The 24455-nt window shown below is 42.2% G+C and overlaps 1 protein-coding gene and 1 pseudogene across 1 annotated transcript; both read left to right on the top strand.

The window, feature by feature from the left end:
- Positions 1-408: 408 nt before the first annotated feature.
- On the top strand, positions 409-10001 carry LOC129376688 (tyrosine-protein kinase-like otk). Its single transcript, XM_055056271.1, is given in 3 exon segments — positions 409-583; positions 3419-3757; positions 8513-10001. Coding segments are annotated over 3 exon segments (1014 nt in total). The 3' UTR covers positions 9013-10001.
- Positions 10002-15278: 5277 nt separating this feature from the next.
- On the top strand, positions 15279-23785 carry LOC129376514 (uncharacterized; annotated as a pseudogene).
- The last annotated feature ends 670 nt before the right edge of the window (positions 23786-24455 follow it).

The following is a 24455-nucleotide window of genomic DNA, read 5'->3' as shown; positions in this document are numbered from 1 at the left end:
AACCAGGAAACGTTTTGGTCAAAACACGACGTTAATCTGGATCATGATCAGAATCTGAATTATGTCTGTTTAGGACGAAGATTGTCTGGTTTTCATGGATCCCGTCTTCCAGGGCCGTGGCTACATCTTTCTGTTCCCTGAGCCCAAATGCATGTTGGGGCCCCTCGCCCTGAAACCTGCAATGATACAGAATTTATTTGTGAATAAATGACCTTTAACCTCTGCTGTGTTTCCTCTCTTGCAGATCAGACAAACATCACAGCTGAAGCTGGACAGGACACATTTCTGCCCTGCAGATCTCCTGATCATAAACCTGTTATTGCTGTAGAGTGGATTAGACCTGATCTGGGATCAGAATATGTTCTTCTGTATAGAAATAGGAAGATTAACACAGAAAACCAGCATGTGATGTTTAAGGACCGAGTGGATCTGCAGGACAGACGGATGAAGGACGGAAACGTGTCTCTGGTTCTGAGGAACGTGGCGACTGATGACAGAGGAGCATACGAGTGTCGAATCGTCCCGACAAACAGCTGGATGGAGACCATCATCATCATCAACCTGCATGTTCTTCCTCCTCCAGGTGAGTCGATGTTTCATCATGTTTGTGTTGATGCATCATGTGGCCCTGAAGGCCCCGTCAGTCCAGCCAGGACTGATTTAGTGACAGAGAGTCAAGGAGAGCCTGACATTAGAGATGAACCTCAGCAAGGCTTTAATCACAACACCGTTAGCATGCTAACAGCTCAGCTAGCACTGCAACATCCAGGGTCCCAAACCCACAGGATATGTCTGAATCTCAAGGTATCTGATTACCCACAATGCATTGCTGACCTTGATGTTGTGTTGTGGACCTTCCTTACTGGCTGCAGGTGTTTCTTTGCTGTCCTTGTTGTCTCTTTGTGTCTCCATCTGCCTGCATAGTTCAGTTTCTGTCCTCTGCTGTCCTCTGAGTGAATCACCTGCTCTGTGTTTGTCTCCATCCAGCACCGTTTCTCCAGACCGAATGACGTTTTCATGCCTTTGCAGTAGATCAGATGTTAGCTTACAGCTGTAGAGACAGTGTCTGATTGTGACCCCAGTTCTGAGGGGTCACTATTGATGATCAGGTGATTATTGGGCTGAACAGATCAACTGTTTGGTATTTTCAACATTAGCTGGAGGTTCTGGTGCAAATGGCCTCCAGAGTTGCTGTATTGATGGATTTACTATGAAGGGTCAGAGTTCAGACTGTTGAGCTGCAGCTGCACCAGGATCCATGTTTCTATCATTATTCTGGTTCTGATGAGTCCAGGAAAGCAGAGATTGGTTTTACTGGTTTCCAGTCTCAGATGACTGGCTGCTTTATCACAATGTCTTTCTGTACCGACCATGGATTGACCCTTGACCTCTAATCTTAGCCGCTATGATAAGAGCCGTCATGTTGAATGTATAAATGTTTTCATGCTGGGCCCGGATCTGTCCAGGCTGATCCACGGATCAGAACATCAGGGAGTCGAGTTACAAACTAAATGCTGCATTTGATGCAAACTGCAGAGTTTGGAGGAGCCATGTTGGGACGACTTCCTGAAGGCGGAGCTTCAGAGGGAGCAGGAGGTCTTAAAGAGACAGAGGCCCAATTTCTAGGAGTTAAATTAAATCTATTTTAAGTTATAATTGATCAGAAGAGAAGGTAACATAGTGACTTGATTGTGCTATAAATGACACAATATAACTAGATAATACATAATAATATTGACTTTAATGCAAAGTAAATATCACTTCTTATGATGCAGACGTTTTATTTTAACTGAGTTAAATGCATTTTCAGCCTGTCAGATAAACTAGGAACCAGAGCGACTCGCTGCTGCAACATGTCACAGCAGGAACAGAGCAGTTCCTATCTTGTCCTGGAGGAGGCGCTGTTCTGACCCAGTGAACCCAGTGATCTGGTGAACGGATCCGGAAGCGGGTCACTGATCCGAGAGGCTCGGTTCACTCAGATGAACGTTCTTCTCATCGTCTTCTGCTCCTCCTTCTTCCTGTTTTCACTCGCAGCTCGTGGATCATCGCTGTTTGTGAATATTTGGTATTTTATTGATTATTGGCCGAATATCAGCAAATCTAATCAGGTTTAATGTTTAAAGTGAATCTGCTGCTGTGTTAGTGTTTCTATATAATGTGGCGATCAGAGAAATAGATGAAACTACGGAACCCGGAAATGGATCCTCGACCAGAAACTTCATTGTTTTCAGTCCTGAACTTCATCATCATCATCTTCATCTCATCTGCGGCTGCAGGCGAGTTTCTGGAGGAAAAACTAAGATCGAAAGATTTTTAGGTCCAGCGATAGTTACAGTGATGCTGTCCTCGTGTTCACATGGTGATCATGGTTATTGATTACGGTACCGGTTCGGTTCCGCTCAGTCAAAACTCGACCATCCAGTGATACCAGCAGCAGAACCGTCTGAGTAAAGCCTGTTGAAGCCTTAAGACCCATAGAGACCCAGACCGTCTGGTTCTGGTTCTGGTTCTGATCCTTTACTATTCACCATGAAACATCAACATTAAATAACTTCCAAAGATCACAGCTGCACCAGACTTCCTGTATCTCTCTACAGAACAGTCCTGACGATATTTACATGGTCACTTGATGACATCATCTTAGCCCCTCCCACTTTTAACAGACAGTAACCTGTTTTTTCTGCTGTGTTTCACTGATATTCTATCATTTTTATGGGTTTCATTATGTGTAAACTGACTTACAATGATAAGATGATGGTCTCTGTGAATTCTGGCTGCTGACTGAACTGCATTGGGGTGTAGAAATGATGAACTGCAGTCCCTCGCCATCTGCATACGATCGACTCTAAATCACACATGGATCATCCGACTGGCGCCAAACTGGATATGTATGACCTTTGTTGACCTCTAAAGAGCCCAACAAGATTAACATGTAATTTAACTCCACTGCGCCCCCTAGGTGAATCCATCAGCTATATCTCCTCGCTTTGTCAGCTGATTGGCTCCAGATCTTTTGTGCGTCGTCGGGCAGCGCCGCCAAACGTATTGATGCGCATCGCCTGGCGGACGGGCGCAGAAACAGATTCAACAGGCTGAACATGGGATTGTTTCTAGTGTGTTTCTGCTTTTTATTGATCATTTTAATGTGTTGATCACAGTCTAGTGCTGCTTCATGTAAAACATGTTTTGTCTACAACAGTAAAATAATTCAGTAGTTTCTTCCTGGTCCTGTCAGCTATCGCTCTCACAGCATTCTGGGATATGTAGTCCTTTCTGCTCTGTGTGGATAAATGAAGACCTTCATGTTATGGTCTTTGTAGCATCAATGTTCTGATGTTAAAGGCAGAAACTCTTTAGGTTCCTTTGATAAGTCAATAAATGACCTTTAACCTCTGCTCTGTTTCCTCTCTTGCAGATCAGACAAACATCACAGCTGAAGCTGGACAGGACACATTTCTGCCCTGCAGATCTCCTGATCATAAACCCGTTGCATTCGTAGAGTGGAGCAGATCTGATCTGGGATCAGAATATGTTCTTCTGTACAGAAATAAGAAGATTAACACAGAAAACCAGCATGTGATGTTTAAGGACCGAGTGGATCTGCAGGACAGATGGATGAAGGACGGAAACGTGTCTCTGGTTCTGAGGAACGTGACGACTGATGACAGAGGAGCATACGAGTGTCGAATCGTCCCGACAAACAGCTGGATGGAGACCGTCATCATCATCAACCTGGATGTTCTTCATCCTCCAGGTGAGTCGATGTTCAGATTTCAGCAGTGAGACGTCTGAGAGATAAACTCTCTGCTTGGAAAACATTCTGACTTTCTGCTGCAGAAATAGATATTAACTTAAATATTTCACCATGGTAACTGATTCCAGTGTTGTAGTTGTTAAAAGTCCATCTGTTCATTTAGCACTACATTACCCATGATGCAACTGTTCATTTTGTAGTTTAATTTATAGTTCAAATCAAATGATTGACCAATATAAAATAAATTTGCCCTTTCTTGCATTTTGAGAGAACTAACAGAAACCAAAATGTTTATAGATTTGTATCAGTTTATTTTAAATCACATTTAATTGATAAATCTGATAATAAATGATGGCGCTACTCATATTTTTGTGATGTCTGTTTGTCCTGCAGTGGAATCGATTTCTGGACACAATACATCACAAATAGGCTCTGTCCAATTCAGCAGCACATATGAATTAGCAGCAGCATGAAAGATGTAAAAATAATCACCTAAGAAATTCTTTTTAATCCTCAATGCTGCATGAAGCTTTTTGAAACAATGCAAAATATTCTGGACTGTGGGAGGCAGGGCCGTGCAGAGACCTTTGGAGGGCCAGGGGCTCAAATTTAAAAAAGGGACATTGAACAAAAACACCGAACAACAACAGAGCAACAACCCACATTGATCAATAATCTAATTGGTTCATAATGTATCAATGGTATTGATACATTGTCTGTGACAATGCAAAGCAAATATAGTCTATATATTAGTATATTGTTGCTGTTTCTGCTGCTGACAAAGCGGGATGAATGAGTAGATCTGAGACTGTAGCTGTTAATCTGACCATCGGAGAGAAGGTCAAAGGTTATGAAGTTATGAAATTTGCTGCCATTTTACTGATTAAGCCCTAACAATATCTAATAATAACAATTTAACCTCTAGAACATCTTGGCTGCAGATGATTTATAGATAAAAAAAAGCTCAAAGGCGTTTCACTCTATTTACTCTGAGACCTACAAATATAAGTCTGAGATATCAAGGCAAAGAAAACTCAGTAGCTGCTGGCAGGGGCCCTTCAGGGGATCCAGACATTCAGGGGCCTCCAGACATTTTGGGGACATTTTGGTACATTTAATTGTGGCATGTTTGGCTTTATGCTGCGGTTCTGATTATTGCTCCAGTATTTTCTCTGGTGTTTATTTTGTGAACTTTAAATCTTCTGGGCCGAATCTTCCTTTAACACTAGAGGTTCAAGCCCCCTTCGCCCCCCCCTCTGCACGTGCCTGGTGGGAGGAAGCTGGAGAACCGGAGAGAAAAACATCAGGCACAGGCAGAACATGCAAACTCCATGCAGAAAGACCCCGGGCCGGGAATCGAACTCAGGACCGTCTTGCTGCAAGGCAACAGCGCTACCCACTGCTCCACTGTGCAGCCATTATATAGGAGGATTAATCTGGATTCTCTATAGGAGCTAATTCATAAAATAAACAAAGAAATCTCAACTATGGTTCTGTAGCTACAACTGCAGCTCCAGAGGACGAACTATTAGTCAACTAACCAAGAGCATCTAAGAATGTGGTGAGAGCATAATATGCAACAGTAGCAATCCATAATACCCAAAGAACAGCAAGAAAGTGTCTGCCGAGAATAATAAAGCTATATAAGGTCAAATGAAAAACTGGTACCAAACGGGTTCATTCAGACGCTGCAGTGAAAAGCAATTAGAAATCATGTCAGACAAACTAGTAGCAACAATATAAAAAGCGATCCGACGTCACAGAACCAGCGACAGGTGACATCAAAATCCATTCATCCAACCAGCAGCACAAATATCCATGATCCAAACCCTGGGCAGTTTGGATCACGCCCAACTGCCCAACTGCCCAGAGTGATCCAAACTGCCCAGAGTGATCCAAACTGCCCAGGGTGATCCAAACTGCCCAGAGAGATCCAAACTGCCCAGAGAGATCCAAACTGCCCAGAGTGATCCAAACTGCCCAGAGTGATCCAAACTGCCCAGAGTGATCCAAACTGCCCAGGGTGATCCAAACTGCCCAAAGTGATCCAAACTGCCAGAGTGATCCAAACTGCCAGAGAGATCCAAACTGCCCAGAGAGATCCAAACTGCCCAAAGTGATCCAAACTGCCCAGAGAGATCCAAACTGCCCAGGGTGATCCAAACTGCCCAGAGTGATCCAAACTGCCCAGAGAGATCCAAACTGCCCAGAGTGATCCAAACTGCCCAGAGTGATCCAAACTGCCCAGAGTGATCCAAACTGCCCAGAGTGATCCAAACTGCCCAGAGAGATCCAAACTGCCCAGAGAGATCCAAACTGCCCAGAGTGATCCAAACTGCCCAGGGTGATCCAAACTGCCCAGGGTGATCCAAACTGCCCAGAGAGATCCAAACTGCCCAGAGAGATCCAAACTGCCCAAAGTGATCCAAACTGCCCAGAGTGATCCAAACTGCCCAGGGTGATCCAAAACTGCCCAGGGTGATCCAAACTGCCCAGAGAGATCCAAACTGCCCAGAGAGATCCAAACTGCCCAGAGTGATCCAAACTGCCCAGAGAGATCCAAACTGCCCAGAGTGATCCAAACTGCCCAGAGAGATCCAAACTGCCCAAAGTGATCCAAACTGCCCAGGGTGATCCAAACTGCCCAGAGTGATCCAAACTGCCCAGAGTGATCCAAACTGCCCAGAGTGATCCAAACTGCCCAGGGTGATCCAAACTGCCCAGAGTGATCCAAACTAACCCTAACCCTCTCATCCAACCGAGATCCAACTGCACACAACCGACCTGACACTCGTTGCTTGGCGGGAACACCCGGTACCGATATACACTAACAAGCCCAATGATGCTGTGAACCGGATGTGAATGAGGGGAAACGGGGCGTAGATGCATTCAAGGGCCTGAAATGGGTGGGAATTTACAGCCTTCATGAAACTGTTTCAACTAATACATCACCTGGTTACATCCATGAGCTACATTAAAAGAGCCAACATGAAGATCCACCCAACTCAGTCTGACATTGAAATATTTTCTGCTCAACATATTAAATTATTTTACTATCTGTTAAACTAACAGATGTGAGCAAAGACCATCATCCAGTGACTCCAGTCCTGTATGGATGCATCACTGAGACCCTTAAGCCAACAACAACAGAGACCCTGACATTAACCTGACTGACCCACCAAAGGGAAGCAACGTTAGCATGCTAACAGCTCAGCTAGCACTGCGGCCTCCACAAGGTCAGGTGACCTGGACATGAGGTCATGTGACTGAGGTCAACAGAGAGGCGGCCATGACAGACAAAACCAAACCCAATAAAGTGGGCGGTCCTCCTTCAGCAGACAAACTCCCAGCTGTACTGGACCACAGGACCAGCAGAGACCAGTAATCAGATTACTGACGTCTCCCCCACTGCTGCGTCTCTCCTCTGTCTGCCTGAAGGTGGCGCTGCAGCAGGTTCCTCAACGTCCCTCAATGAATCGACGGCGTCATAAACAGAAACATCGACTCTTTCATTCCTGAACAGGTGAAAACTTTTCACCAAGAGACTCTCAAGGCTGCGTCTCCTGGATGCTAACGCTAACGGCAGCATGACCTTTAGCTGCGTCCGTTGACCTCTGTTTAACCCCACGCCAGTTTTCATAGATGATGTCACCAGGCGGCGCCGTCCGCCATCTTGTTTCCCAGCTTTCAGTCCAGCTGCATGTAACCTGCAGTCAGTCGTTGAACCTGCTGGTTTTTATTTAGCCTCAGAGCTAATTTCTCCTCTTTCAGCCATTTTCTCTCTTCCTGTTACAGAGTTCACCAATTTAATCCATTATTATTGATCCCATTTATTAACAGATGCCCTGCTGCCTGATCAATGACTATTATTGATCCCATTTATTAATAGATGTCCTGCTGCCTTATCAATGGCTATTATTGATCCCATTTATTAATAGATGCCCTGCTGCCTGATCAATGGCTATTATTGATCCCATTTATTAATAGATGCCCTGCTGCCTGATCAATGACTATTATTGATCCCATTTATTAACAGATGCCCTGCTGCCTGATCAATGGCTATTATTGATCCCATTTATTAATAGATGCCCTGCTGCCTGATCAATGGCTATTATTGATCCCATTTATTAATAGATGCCCTGCTGCCTGATCAATGGCTATTATTGATCCCATTTATTAATAGATGCCCTGCTGCCTGATCAATGACTATTATTGATCCCATTTATTAATAGATGCTCTGCTGCCTGATCAATGGCTATTATTGATCCCATTTATTAATAGATGCCCTGCTGCCTGATCAATGGCTATTATTGATCCCATTTATTAATAGATGCCCTGCTGCCTGATCAATGGCTATTATTGATCCCATTTATTAATAGATGCCCTGCTGCCTGATCAATGAATATTGATTGTTGAACATGATAATAGCAAATCATTCTAGATTTTATCAACTTTATCAGAAAAACAACATGTTGAAATAATGAACCTTATTGATGATAACCTTTCATTTTTCTGCATGATAAATTTGAATAAAATAAATGGAGTCAATCTTCAGGCTGACAGTCAGAAAAGCTGCAGGTTGTACCAGGACTGTGTTGCCATGGTGACGTATTGAAACAGGAAGTCCAGTTTTTACATCGTTAGAAACATTTATAACGAAGTTTCTAACCATGTTTGAGGTCACATGATGACCTGCAGCCATTTCTACCTGAACATCACAATAACACCTGGTTCTGTTCTGGTTCTGTTCTGCAGGTGGAGCTGATGGACGGAACAGAGACGGACCTGATTGGCTGGTGGTTGGTCTGTTGGTAGCTTTAGGTGTTGTTGTTGCTGCTATTTTTGTCTATTTGAGGCGTAAAAAATCTTCATGTTCGAGTCCAAAGTCAAGCCAGAGTTCTGGAGAACCACCTGCAGCTGAGCAGCCTTTAACGGATCAGAACCAACAGTGAGTCCAGTCTGATCTGAAGGATGATGGATCCAGAACCTTCATCCAGAACCACAGACTGACTGTTTGGATCGGCACCAACAGAGGAAACCCAAACTGGTACCAGCTGGTTCTGTCCTTCACCAGAACCGAACCGGGCCGTTACAGAACCACTGCAAGAACCCTTACAGAACCGTTAAAGAACCGTTACAGAACCATTTCAGAACCCGTCCAAACCTTCGGTGTCAGATCTGCTGATGTTTGTGACGTTTTATCTGGATTTAAAATGTTTTTCTTGTATTTTTTCAGGATCTCAGTGAGAAACTAAAACTAGAAACTTGTTCCAATATTCAATAAGTTGGAATATTATTGAAACGTTCATTTAAATCAATTTAAAGTAAAACAGATGAAACGTTGAAGATGAATATTAATCTGACCAATAAATAACTTTTTAATGCAGAAATGTGAATTTTCAAAATTTCCTTTTAATCTGATAAACAAACTTCATCTGCACATTTATTAAATATGACTGTATGTGGATTATATGTAATCAGAAACTCAACAGTTTGTGTGAAATGTTCCTCCTGAAGCATCTGAATCATTTCATTTATTATATTTCTGCTATTTATTGCAGCATTTCTCCAGTTTAACCAAAACGTTGTTTCACTGGTTTTCACTGGTTTCACTGGTTTCACTGGTTCAGTGTCTGATCCTGTTGCTGTTACTTCAAGCTGCTTCAGTCTGACTCTGAGTTTTCATGTCATTAGTAACATTTCATTTCATGTTCATCTTATGGAGTCAAACAATAACTGATAAATTCACAGTTTGGATCTGTGAAGGTTTTATTCGTATTAAATGATGTTCCTTTATGTGTCATATAAATGTAATGTTTTTGTATCAAGGTGTTTTTCTGTGCAGCTACAAACGGTGTACAAACTAATGAACCAAGATGTGTCTACTGCAGTAAGTTTCCAGGGTTGCTGAACTTCCCCAGACAGTTATTGGGAACTTGCTGTTTTTCCCGTGGCCTTCCCTGCATGGAGATAGAGTGTTTAGTTTTCACCTCCCGTAAACATTACAGTGAATAAACATACAAGGTTTCGTATGTTTTCCTTTGTCTCTTTGGTTTGGTCTTGGAAGATTGAGTCTCTGCCTCAGTAGTAAAGAGAGATGAATAAAGTAACTATGCAACTCTGGGTTCCTCAGAGCGGATCCTAATTTGTGCCTAATGCAGTGGATTTCTTGCTCTCCGTCTGCAGATGTATTAAAGATTGTTTTTGCTCCCTGACTTTTGTCTGGACCTCAGTCTCTGAATTGTGCACTTCACAGATCTTTATTGTAATAAAATAAATGCAGATTGTTGAATCACCAGAGGTCAGCAGGTCAACCAACAGTTCAGATGATGTTCAGCTCAAAGATTCACATCAATCCTGTCTATTAAAAACATAAATCATAAACTTACCGTCCTTTAAATCAGTCGTTATGATGGAGAAATGCTTCTTCTTTGCAGAAATGATGAATTTCTTCAATATCTTCAAATGTTTCAGTTTGACACGAGTTTTATTCGTTTTGAGGAAAGTGGGAAAGAAGCTGAAGTTAAACGGATCACCAGGCTGCTGGTTCTGGACCGGTTCTGGACCGGATTCTCACATCCTGAATAAAACTTCATGTATCATAAACTGAACTACAGGAGAGGAAAGAGAAGCTTTCAGTCTTTATAAACGTTTATACCATCTGATCAACATTAAATGAACTTTTGAATGTTTTCAGTTCAAATGTATGAATGAAACTCCTGATGGACATTAAAGGTCCAACAAACCAGCAGCAGTTTGGAAATAAATGTCTGAATCCTGAAAACCTTGAACTGCCACACGACGCTTTAACATGCTTTTTATTCATGTTTATTTCTTCACAAATATATTTTTATGAAGCATAAAAAACAAGGTGATTCCTGTCAGGGTTTCACTTTCACTGAAAATGATTTTAAATAAAATATTAAAAAAAAAAAAACAAAAACCTTTAAAACTATATGATTCTTTATATACAGTTGGGGCCAGAAATATTTGGACAGTAACAATATTTGTGAGTTGGGCTCTGCATGCCACCGCATTGGATTTGAAATGAAACCTCTACAACAAAATTCAAGTGCAGATTGTAACGTTTAATTTAAAGGGTTGAACAAAAATATGTGATAGAAAATGTAGGAATTGTACACATTTGTTTACAAACACTCCACATTTTAGGAGCTCAAAAGTAATTGGACATTTAAACATAACCCAAACAAAAAAGTTTTTTCTCAATATTTTGTTGCGAATCCTTTGGAGGCAATCACTGCCTTAAGTCTGGAACCCATGGACATCACCAAACGCTGGGTTTCCTCCTTCTTAATGCTTTGCCAGGCCTTTACAGCCGCAGCCTTCAGGTCTTGCTTGTTAGTGGGTCTTTCCGTCTGAAGTCTGGATTTGAGCAAGTGAAATGCATGCTCAATTGGGTTAAGATCTGGTGATTGACTTGGCCATTGCAGAATATTCCACCTTTTTGCTCTCATGAACTCCAGGGTAGCTTTGGCTGTATGCTTGGGGTCATTATCCATCTGTACTGTGAAGCGCCGTCCGATCAACTTTGCAGCATTTGGCTGAATCTGGGCTGACAGTATATCCCGGTACACTTCAGATTCATCCGGCTACTCTTGTCTGCTGTTATGTCATCAATAAACACAAGGGACCCAGTGCCATTGAAAGCCATGCATGCCCATGCCATCACGTTGCCTCCACCATGTTTTACAGAGGATGTGGTGTGCCTTGGATCATGTGCCGTTTCCCTTTTTTCTCCAAACTTTTTTCTTCCCATCATTCTGGTACAGGTTGATCTTTGTCTCATCTGTCCATAGAATACTTTTCCAGAACTGGGCTGGCTTCTTGAGGTGGTTTTGGGCAAATTTAACTCTGGCCTGTCTATTTTTGGAATTGATGAATGGTTTGCATCTACATGTGAACCCTTTGTATTTGCTTTCATGGAGTCTTCTCTTTACTGTTGACTTAGAGACAGATACACCTACTTCTCTGAGAGTGTTCTGGACCTCAGTAGATGTTTTGAATGGGTTCTTCTTCACCAAAGAAAGTATGCGGCGATCATCCACCACCGTTGTCTTCCGTGGACGCCCAGGCCTTTTTGAGTTCCCAAGCTCACCAGTCAATTCCTTTTTCCTCAGAATGTACCCGACTGTTGATTTTGCTACTCCAAGCATGTCTGCTATCTCAATGATGGATTTTTTCCTTTTTTTCAGCCTCAGGATGTTCTGCTTCACCTCAATTGAGAGCTCCTTTGACCGCATGTTGTCTGGTCACAGCAACAGCTTCCAAATGCAAAACCACACACCTGGAAACAACCCCAGACCTTTTAACTACTTACTTGATTACAGGTTAACGAGGGAAAGGCCTTTTGAGTTACTTGCAGCCTTTGGAGTCCATTGTCCAATTACTTTTGGTCCCTTGAAAAAGAGGAGGCTCTGCATTACAGAGCTATGATTCCTAAACCCTTTCTCCGATTTGGATGTGGAAACTCTCATATTGCAGCTGGGAGTGTGCACTTTCAGCCCATATTATATATAAATTGTATTTCTGAACATATTTTTGTCAACAGCTAAAATAACAAAACCTGTGTCACTGTCCAAATATTTCTGGCCCTAACTGTATTTCATTCACTGCCTGATCAGCAGCTTCATTATCAGCTGTAAACATCATGAGATGGACTCACCCCAGTACAGACCAGTATCAGATGGATGCATGAAGGTCATGTTACAGGTAGAACCATCAGCTTCTCCCCATTTATCTCCACATTGAGTCCTGGTTCCTCTGCTGGTGTTTCTCCTCACTGTCCATCCAGATGATCTGTTTTTCATCCTCACAGATCAAGTCACTGATTCATCCTTAAAGAACTGGGATCTGCTGGGACTCACAGTCAGATGAACTGGAAGAACTGGAAAATAAAATAATCATATCAGTTTTTAAAACTGTTGAATAAAGTGTAAGTGAAATTAAAGTATTGTATTTAATGGTTTAATTTGTTTCATTTCTTTCTGAAACATTTAGTTCTGCATTCTGTAACGTTTCAAGGTGACATTAATATAACGAACCTTCATCCACTGTGCAGAACACCAACAAGGTCACAACTAAAGAGGAATAAACATTTTTAGATCAAAATCTGAACAATTTATAATCTGAGAAACTTGAATATCAAACAGAAAATCTATACATTTATAAACAATTTCTACTTTTGACACTCTTTGGAAAATCACATTTAGAACCAATAAGTGATTTTTGGTGGGAATGTAAGTGTTAGTGAAATAATTTATGTTTTGAAAAAGATTCTTGTATTTCTGATAATTAGGATGATGTATTTTAAGTTTGGCTCAAGTTCGAGAGTTGTGTGGAATATCGTGTCGAAATGTTTGGAGTTGTCGCGAGATTTCATGTACGAGAGACTGCGAGACTTAAAGGAAAAAAAAAAAGAAAAAGGAGCAGAAGCCTGAATAAAGCTACAGGTAGCAGCCTCGTGGTTATCAGGTATTTTCCAATTATGTTTGCAATTTTTTGTAAATTTATCGATTATAGTGTTTTAATTACTCCTGTATTTTAATTTAGAGAGGACGGTTGAGTTGAGATAATTAATTTGCCCTCCGAAACACTCTTGTCACCTGTTTTCTCTAAGCGTGTCTATGTCTAAGCTGTTTTTATTTCTGTAGTTTTCATGGCGTTTAATAATAGAGCCCGTCAACAGAAAGCCGCTCCAGTGAGTCACTTTGGAGTTACGACTTTACTGAGACCGGTTCTGGTTCTGTTCTGGTTCTTCTGCTCCATTTGTTCATGTTTTGGTCATTTGTTTGTGTTGAATAAAAACTAGACTTAGACTTGTACTTTATTGATCCCTTGGGAAGACTCCCTCAGGAAATTAAAGTTACCAGCAGCTCACAGGCAGAAAAGTGGCACATAGTGAGCATACGCAAAGTACGAGGGGTCACTACTCCTTCTTCCCTCTGTCCTGTGTCACCTCCCACCCCCCAGTGAGGAGTTGTACAGTCTGAAGGCGTGGGGGACAAAGGAGTTCTTGAATCTATTGGTCCGGCACTTGGGAAGCAGCAGTCTGTCACTGAACAGGCTCCTCTGGCTGCTGATGACGGCGTGTAGAGAGTGGCTGCTATCGTCCATGATGTCCAGCAGTTTGTTCAGTGTCCTCGCCTCTGCCACCGTCACCAGAGAGTCCAACTTCATGCCGACCACAGAGCCGGCACGCCTGATCAGTTTGTCCAGTCTGGACGTGTCCTTCTTGGATGTGCTGCCTCCCCAGTACACCACGGTGTAGAAGAGGACACTGGCGATCACTGACTGGTAGAACATCCACAGCAGTTTGCTGCAGATGTTAAAGGACCGCAGTCTCCTCAGGAAGTACATCCTGCTCTGCACCTTCCCGTACAGGTGGCTGGTGTGTTTTGACCAATCCAGTTTACTGTCCAGCCACAGCCCGAGGTACTTGTAGGAGCCCAAGACCTCAACCTCTGTTCCCTCTAGTACGACTGGTCTCGGCATTGGTCTGGACCTCCCAAAGTCTATAACCAGCTCCTTCGTCTTAGAGGTGTTGAGTTCCAGGTGGTTTGTGTGGCACCAGAGAGCAAAGTCCCTCACCAGACAGCGATATTCCTCCTCTCTGTCATCCCTGATACATCCGACTATGGCTGTGTCATCAGCATACTTCTGTATGTGACACAGCTCCGAGTTGTAGTGGAAGTCAGAGGAGTACAGGGTGAAGAGAAGAGGGGCCAGCACTGTGCCCTGAGGGGCTCCTGTGCTGCTGACCACAGTGTCAGACACGGTGTCCTTCAGCCTGACATACATGTGCTGACATGTGCTGAGGTGTGTAGTAAGGAGCAGAGGTGGCTGCAGTGAGAGAAGGGTTTAGGGGGGCACAGACTGGTTGAACCTGTTGAAGAAGTTGTTCAGTTGGTTTGCCCTCTCCATTGTTCCCCCAATGACTGGTCTTTGTGTTGAGGCCAGTGATGGTCCTCACACCTTCCCAGACCTCCCTCATGTTGTTCTCAAAACTAAAGTTTGATTGAAATATGACACAAATATCAGAAAGTTTTCTTCTGTAACAATAAAATGCATTAATTAATAAGTTTAGAGCTTTTCATAAAGTCTGAATGCAAAGGATCTTTTAACATAAAAACATTCATATTTGCCAAGTTGCACTAAAATAAGACGTAACAGATGATAACGAGTCAGGAACCAAAGATTCGGCTCCTTTCAGAGAGCCGAGCCACGAGAGCCGGCTCTCTGAAAGGAGCCGAACTTCCCTCAGTCTGGACTTCCGCACTCTGTGGAGACTCACATGGATTATTGATCGGAACAGAAGATATTGATGATTTAAGCCCAGCAAACAGTAAATGCCGTTAAGTTTAGTGTTTCCAGTTGGACTTGTTGTGTTTTGCTGTTATTTTAAGACATTTTCTGGTAAAGAAGCAGCGAACATAAAACTGTCGGCCAGAGAAACCAGGAAATGAATTCTTTACCTTGTTCTCCATTTCTATTGACTTTGGTGATGATCGACATCTCAGCCATTTCTCCAGGCGAGTTTCTGCAGGAATGATTTCATTTCAGTGATTCTGACAGAATGTTTTCTGATCTCGTTGTTCAGTCAATGATCCGGTTCGTTGGTTTCCAGAACCAGGAAACGTTTTGGTCAAAACACGACGTTGATCTGGATCATGATCAGAATCTGAATTATGTCTGTTTAGGACGGACATTGTCTGGTTTTCATGGATCCCGTCTTCCAGGGCCGTGGCTACATCTTTCTGTCCCCTGAGCCCAAATGCATGTTGGGGCCCCTCGCCCTGAAACCTGCAATAATACAGAATTTATTTGTGAATTTTGCTTCATTAAGTCACATGGTCTGTATGTAAATATAATTTAGTATATTAAATTTTAGAGAATTTGTGTTTGTGGGACGATAACTGCTGAGTCATGCAGTTACCTAAAAAAGTAATAATTATATTGTCATGTTTATTATTATTGCAGTATCCAACATGTCCGTATCATAATGTGACGTCTTTAAAACATCTCTACTCTTATGTAAAAGGCTGCATATGTAAATAATAAATGACCTTTAACCTCTGCTGTGTTTCCTCTCTTGCAGATCAGACAAACATCACAGCTGAAGCTGGACAGGACACATCTGCCCTGCAGATCTCCTGATCATAAACCTGTTATTGCTGTAGAGTGGATTAGACCTGATCTGGGATCAGAATATGTTCTTCTGTATAGAAATAGGAAGATTAACACAGAAAACCAGCATGTGATGTTTAAGGACCGAGTGGATCTGCAGGACAGACGGATGAAGGACGGAAACGTGTCTCGGTTCTGAGGAACGTGACGACTGATGACAGAGGAGCATACGAGTGTCGAATCGTCCCGACAAACAGCTGGATGGAGACCATCATCATCATCAACCTGCATGTTCTTCATCCTCCAGGTGAGTCGATGTTTCATCATGTTTGTGTTGATGCATCATGGGGCCCTGAAGGCCCCGTCAGTCCAGCCAGGACTGATTTAGTGACAGAGAGTCAAGGAGAGCCTGACATTAGAGATGAACCTCAGCAAGGCTTTAATCACAACACCGTTAGCATGCTAACAGCTCAGCTAGCACTGCAACATCCAGGTCCCAAACCCACAGGATATGTCTGAATCTCAAGGTATCTGATTACCCACAATGCATTGCTGACCTTGATGATGTGTTGTGGACCTTCCTTACTGGCTGCAGGTGTTTCTTTGCTGTCCTTGTTGTCTCTTTGTGTCTCCATCTGCCTGCATAGTTCAGTTTCTGTCCTCTGCTGTCCTCTGAGTGAATCACCTGCTCTGTGTTTGTCTCCATCCAGCACCGTTTCTCCAGAAACAGCATCGTTTCTCCAGACCGAATGACGTTTTCATGCCTTTGCAGTAGATCAGATGTTAGCTTACAGCTGTAGAGACAGTGTCTGATTGTGACCCCAGTTCTGAGGGGTCACTATTGATGATCAGGTGATTATTGGGCTGAACAGATCAACTGTTTGGTTTTTCAACATTAGCTGGAGGTTCTGGTGCAAATGGCCTCCAGAGTTGCTGTATTGATGGATTTACTATGAAGGGTCAGAGTTCAGACTGTTGAGCTGCAGCTGCACCAGGATCCATGTTTCTATCATTATTCTGGTTCTGATGAGTCCAGGAAAGCAGAGATTGGTTTTACTGGTTTCCAGTCTCAGATGACTGGCTGCTTTATCACAATGCCTTTCTGTACCGACCATGTATTGACCCTTGACCTCTAATCTTAGCCGTCATGATGCAGACGTTTTATTTTACCTGAGTGAAATGATCAGTGTGTGTAGAAACCAGAGCGACTCGCTGCTGCAACATGTCACAGCAGGAACAGAGCAGTTCCCAGCTTGTCCTGGAGGAGGCGCTGCTCTGACCCAGTGATCCGGTGAACGGATCCGGAAGCGGGTCACTGATCCGAGAGGCTCGGTTCACTCAGATGAACGTTCTTCTCATCGTCTTCTGCTCCTCCTTCTTCCTGTTTTCACTCGCAGCTCGTGGATCATCGCTGTTTGTGAATATTTGGTATTTTATTGATTATTGGCCGAATATCAGCAAATCTAATCAGGTTTAATGTTTAAAGTGAATCTGCTGCTGTGTTAGTGTTTCTATATAATGTGGCGATCAGAGAAATAGATGAAACTACGGAACCCGGAAATGGATCCTCGACCAGAAACTTCATTGTTTTCAGCCCTGAACTTCATCATCATCATCTTCATCTCATCTGCGACTGCAGGCGAGTTTCTGGAGGAAAAACTAAGATTGAAAGATTTTTAGATCCAGCGATAGTTACAGTGATGCTGTCCTCGTGTTCACATGGTGATGATCATGGTTATTCATTACGGTACCGGTTCGGTTCGGCTCAGTCAAAACTCGACCATCCAGTGATAACAGCCTGTTTCTGAGTAAAGCCTGTTGAAGCCTTAAGACCCATAGAGACCCAGACCGTCTGGTTCTGGTTCTGATTCTTTGACTATTCACCATGAAACATCAACATTAAATAACTTCCAAAGATCACAGCTGCACCAGACTTCCTATGTCTCTCTACAGAACAGTCCTGATGATAATTACATGGTCACTTGATGACATCATCTTAGCCCCGCCCACTTTTAACAGACAGTAACCTGTTTTTTCTGCTGTGTTTCACTGATATTCTATCATTTTTATGGGTTTCATTATGTGTAAACTGACTTACAATGATAAGATGATGGTCTCTGTGAATTCTGGCTGCTGACTGAACTGCATTGGGGTGTAGAAATGATGAACTGCAGTCCCTCGCCATCTGCATACGATCGACTCTAAATCACACATGGATCATCCGACTGGCGCCAAACTGGATATGTATGACCTTTGTTGACCTCTAAAGAGCCCAACAAGATTAACATGTAATTTAACTCCACTGCGCCCCCTAGGTTAATCCATCAGCTGTATCTCCTCGCTTTGTCAGCTGATTGGCTCCAGATCTTTTGTGCGTCGTCGGGCACGCCGCCAAACGTATTGATGCGCATCGCCTGGCGGACGGGCGCAGAAACAGATTCAACAGGCTGAACATGGGATTGTTTCTAGTGTGTTTCTGCTTTTTATTGATCATTTTAATGTGTTCATCACAGTCTAGTGCTGCTTCATGTGAAACATGTTTTGTCTACAACAGTAAAATAATTCAGTAGTTTCTTCCTGGTCCTGTCAGCTATCGCTCTCACAGCATTCTGGGATATGTAGTCCTTTCTGCTCTGTGTGGATAAATGAAGACCTTCATGTTATGGTCTTTGTAGCATCAATGTTCTGATGTTAAAGGCAGAAACTCTTTAGGTTCCTTTGATAAGTCAATAAATGACCTTTAACCTCTGCTCTGTTTCCTCTCTTGCAGATCAGACAAACATCACAGCTGAAGCTGGACAGGACACATTTCTGCCCTGCAGATCTCCTGATCATAAACCCGTTGCATTCGTAGAGTGGAGCAGATCTGATCTGGGATCAGAATATGTTCTTCTGTACAGAAATAAGAAGATTAACACAGAAAACCAGCATGTGATGTTTAAGGACCGAGTGGATCTGCAGGACAGACGGATGAAGGACGGAAACGTGTCTCTGGTTCTGAGGAACGTGACGACTGATGACAGAGGAGCATACGAGTGTCGAATCGTCCCGACAAACAGCTGGATGGAGACCATCATCATCATCAACCTGCATGTTCTTCATCCTCCAGGTGAGTCGATGTTCAGATTTCAGCAGTGAGACGTCTGAGAGATAAACTCTCTGCTTGGAAAACATTCTGACTTTCTGCTGCAGAAATAGATATTAACTTAAATATTTCACCATGGTAACTGATTCCAGTGTTGTAGTTGTTAAAAGTCCATCTGTTCATTTAGCACTACATTACCATGATGCAACTGTTCATTTTGTATTTAATTTATAGTTCAAATCAAATGATTGACCAATATAAAATAAATTTGCCCTTTCTTGCATTTTGAGAGAACTAACAGAAACCAAATTTATAGATTTGTATCAGTTTATTTTAAATCACATTTAATTGATAAATCTGATAATAAATGATGGCGCTACTCATATTTTTGTGATGTCTGTTTGTCCTGCAGTGGAATCGATTTCTGGACACAATACATCACAAATAGGCTCTGTCCAATTCAGCAGCACATATGAATTAGCAGCAGCATGAAAGATGTAAAAATAATCACCTAAGAAATTCTTTTTAATCCTCAATGCTGCATGAAGCTTTTTGAAACAATGCAAAATATTCTGGACTGTGGGAGGCAGGGCCGTGCAGAGACCTTTGGAGGGCCAGGGGCTCAAATTTAAAAAAGGGACATTGAACAAAAACACCGAACAACAACAGAGCAACAACCCACATTGATCAATAATCTAATTGGTTCATAATGTATCAATGGTATTGATACATTGTCTGTGACAATGCAAAGCAAATATAGTCTATATATTAGTATATTGTTGCTGTTTCTGCTGCTGACAAAGCGGGATGAATGAGTAGATCTGAGACTGTAGCTGTTAATCTGACCATCGGAGAGAAGGTCAAAGGTTATGAAGTTATGAAATTTGCTGCCATTATACTGATTAAGCCCTAATAATATCTAATAATATCTAATAATAACTATTTAACCTCTAGAACAACTTGGCTGCAAATGATTTATAGATAAAAAAAGCTCAAAGGCATTTCACTCTATTTACTCTGACACCTACAAATATAAGTCTGAGATATCAAGGCAAAGAAAACTCAGTAGCTGCTGGTAGGGCCCTTCAGGGGCCCCCAGACATTCAGAGGCCCCCAGACATTCAGGGGCCCCCAGACATTCAGGGGCCCCCAGACATTCAGGGGCCTCCAGACATTCAGGGGCCCCCAGACATTCAGGGACCTCCAGAAATGGTTGAATTGTAACACAGACCATAGATCTAAACCTGTAGCATCATTTATAGAGAATGACAATGTCATTAATTCTTATTTAATGGATTCAGCTGAGAAAAATTCATGGTACATTTAGGATTTAATTAGGACGTTTACTTTGTAAAAGTTTAAAGAACCATCTTGATAGATTGATTGTTGTGTTTCCATGGCTACAGTACGGTGTAATCATTGTGTTTGTTTACAAATACATCACAGCAAATAACCAATAATCAGTGATTGATTTTAAACTGGGCCAATAAACCTGATCTCCTCTCACAGATTCACCTTATCGATATTTAAACATGTTAGTGATGCTGAGGCTCTCAGTAGGACGGGGGTCCAGTCTGAGGCCCCATATTACCTTGGGCCGGCCCTGCAGGAACAGCTGTATCTACCTGGAATCCACCTGGAATCTACCTGGAATCACCTGGAACCTACCTGGAATCTACCTGAATCCCCTGGTGGCCCCTGTCAGTCCTCTGATACTTTGGGGACATTTTGATTCATTTAATTGTGTCATGTTTGGTTTTATGCTGTGGTTCTGATTATTGATCCAGTATTTTCTCTGGTGTTTATTTTGTGAACTTTAAATCTTCTGGGCCGAATCTTCCTTTAACACTAGAAGTTCAACCGGATGTGAATGAGGGGAAACGGGGCGTAGATGCATTCAAGGGCCTGAAATGGGTGGGAATTTACAGCCTTCATGAAACTGTTTCAACTAATACACCACCTGGTTACATCCATGAGCTACATTAAAAGAGCCAACATGAAGATCCACCCAACTCAGTCTGACATTGAAATATTTTCTGATCAACATATTAAATTATTTTACCGTCTGTTAAACTAACAGATGTGAGCAAAGACCATCATCCAGTGACTCCAGTCCTGTATGGATGCATCACTGAGACCCTTAAGCCAACAACAACAGAGACCCTGACATTAACCTGACTGACCCACCAAAGGGAAGCAACGTTAGCATGCTAACAGCTCAGCTAGCACTGCAGCCTCCACAGGGTCAGGTGACCTGGACATGAGGTCATGTGACTGAGGTCAACAGAGAGGCGGCCATGACAGACAAAACCAAACCCAATAAAGTGGCCGGTCCTCCTTCAGCAGACAAACTCCCAGCTGTACTGGACCACTGGACCAGCAGAGACCAGTAATCAGATTACTGACGTCTCCCCCACTGCTGCGTCTCTCCTCTGTCTGCCAGAAGGTGGCGCTGCAGCAGGTTCCTCAACGTCCCTCAATGAACCGACGGCGTCATAAACAGAAACATCGACTCTTTCATTCCTGAACAGGTGAAAACTTTTCACCAAGAGACTCTCAAGGCTGCGTCTCCTGGATGCTAACGCTAACGGCGGCAGTGACCTTTAGCTGCATCCGTTGACCTCTGTTTAACCCCACGCCAGTTTTCATGGATGATGTCACCAGGCGGCGCCGTCCGCCATCTTGTTTCCCAGCTTTCAGTCCAGCTGCATGTAACCTGGCAGTCAGTCGTTGAACCTGCTGGTTTTTATTTAGCCTCAGAGCTAATTTCTCCTCTTTCAGCCATTTTCTCTCTTCTTGTTACAGAGTTCACCAATTTAATCCATTATTATTGATCCCATTTATTAACAGATGCCCTGCTGCCTGATCAATGGCTATTATTGATCCCATTTATTAACAGATGCCCTGCTGCCTGATCAATGGCTATTATTGATCCCATTTATTAATAGATGCCCTGCTGCCTGATCAATGACTATTATTGATCCCATTTATTAATAGATGCTCTGCTGCCTGATCAATGGCTATTATTGATCCCATTTATTAATAGATGCCCTGCTGCCTGATCAATGACTATTATTGATCCCATTTATTAATAGATGCTCTGCTGCCTGATCAATGACTATTATTGATCCCATTTATTAATAGATGCCCTGCTGCCTGATCAATGGCTATTATTGATCCCATTTATTAACAGATGCCCTGCTGCCTGATCAATGGCTATTATTGATCCCATTTATTAATAGATGCCCTGCTGCCTGATCAATGGCTATTATTGATCCCATTTATTAATAGATGCTCTGCTGCCTGATCAATGGCTATTATTGATCCCATTTATTAATAGATGCCCTGCTGCCTGATCAATGGCTATTATTGATCCCATTTATTAATAGATGCTCTGCTGCCTGATCAATGACTATTATTGATCCCATTTATTAATAGATGCCCTGCTGCCTGATCAATGAATATTGATTGTTGAACATGATAATAGCAAATCAATCTAGATTTTATAAACTTTATCAGAAAAACAACATGCTGAAATAATGAACCTTATTGATGATAACCTTCATTTTTCTGCTATGATAAAGTTGAATAAAATAAATCGAGTCAATCTTCAGGCTGACAGTCAGAAAAGCTGCAGGTTGTACCAGGACTGTGTTGCCATGGTGACGTATTGAAACAGGAAGTCCAGTTTTTACATCGTTAGAAACATTTATAACGAAGTTTCTAACCATGTTTGAGGTCACATGATGACCTGCAGCCATTTCTACCTGAACATCACAATAACACCTGGTTCTGTTCTGGTTCTGTTCTGCAGGTGGAGCTGATGGACGGAACAGAGACGGACCTGATTGGCTGAGTTATCTGGTGGTGATCGGAGTATTGATTGGTTTGTTGGCTTCAGTTATTATTGTTTATTTGATCTGGAAAAAACCTTCATGTTCGAGTCCAAAGTCAAGCCAGAGTTCTGGAGAACCACCTGCAGCTGAGCAGCCTTTAACGGATCAGAACCAACAGTGAGTCCAGTCTGATCTGAAGGATGATGGATCCAGAACCTTCATCCAGAACCACAGACTGACTGTTTGGATCGGCACCAACAGAGGAAACCCAAACTGGTACCAGCTGGTTCTGTCCTTCACCAGAACCGAACTGGGCCGTGACAGAACCACTGCAAGAACCTTTGCAGAACCGTTACAGGACCGTTACAGAACCATTTCAGAACCATTTCAGAACCCGTCCAAACCTTCAGTGTCAGGATCTGCTGATGTTTGTGACGTTTTATCTGGATTTAAAATGTTTTTCTTGTATTTTTTCAGGATCTCAGCGAGAAACTAAAACTAGAAACTTGTTCCAATATTCAATAAGTTGGAATATTATTGAAACGTTCATTTAAATCAATTTAAAGTGAAACAGATGAAACATTGAAGATGAATATTAATCTGACCAATAAATAACTTTTTAATGCAGAAATGTGAATTTTCAAAATTTCCTTTTAATCTGATAAACAAACTTCATCTGCACATTTATTAAATATGACTGTATGTGGATTATATGTAATCAGAAACTCAACAGTTTGTGTGAAATGTTCCTCCTGAAGCATCTGAATCATTTCATTTATTATATTTCTGCTATTTATTGCAGCATTTCTCCAGTTTAACCAAAACGTTGTTTCACTGGTTTCACTGGTTTCACTGGTTCAGTGTCTGATCCTGTTGCTGTTACTTCAAGCTGCTTCAGTCTGACTCTGAGTTTTCATGTCATTAGTAACATTTCATTTCATGTTCAATAAACTGATAAATTCACACTTTGGATCTTTATTGTAATAAAATAAATGCAGATTGTTGAATCACCAGAGGTCAGCAGGTCAACCAACAGGTTCAGAGGTCAGCAGGTCAACCAACAGGTTCAGAGGTCAGCAGGTCAACCAACAGGTTCAGAGGTCAGAAGGTCAACCAACAGGTTCAGAGGTCAGAAGGTCAACCAACAGGTTCAGAGGTCAGCAGGTCAACCAACAGGTTCAGAGGTCAGCAGGTCAACCAACAGGTTCAGAGGTCAGTTCAGATGTTCAGCTCAAAGATTCACATCAATCCTGTTTATTAAAAACATAAATCATAAACCTACCGTCCTTTAAATTCGTCGTTATGATGGACAAATGTTTCTCCTTTGCAGAAATGATGAATTTTCTTCAATATCTTCAAAATGTTTCAGTTTGACACGAGTTTTGTTAGATTTACGATGGTCAACCAGGGATGACTGGCTGACCTTTGACCTTTAACCTTTCATTTCTAACTAGCACACAATCAGTTCAGGTTTAATTTCTCATTTCTGGTCAGATCAGATTGTTTTAAAATCAAAAGTTACACAAAATGTTTAATAACTGAAGTTAAGTTGATTTTTAAATTAGAATATTTTCCCCCAAACTATCTGACTTTATTAAATGTTGGATTGTTTCTGTTTTCGGTTATTAAATAC

The sequence above is a fragment of the Poeciliopsis prolifica genome, unplaced genomic scaffold (genome assembly GCF_027474105.1).
Source record: "Poeciliopsis prolifica strain line A6 unplaced genomic scaffold, Auburn_PproV2 SCAFFOLD044, whole genome shotgun sequence".
NCBI classification, from domain to species: domain Eukaryota; kingdom Metazoa; phylum Chordata; class Actinopteri; order Cyprinodontiformes; family Poeciliidae; genus Poeciliopsis; species Poeciliopsis prolifica.
The sequence above is the reverse complement of the archived record's forward strand: the minus strand, read 5'-3'. Positions and strand labels throughout refer to the sequence as shown.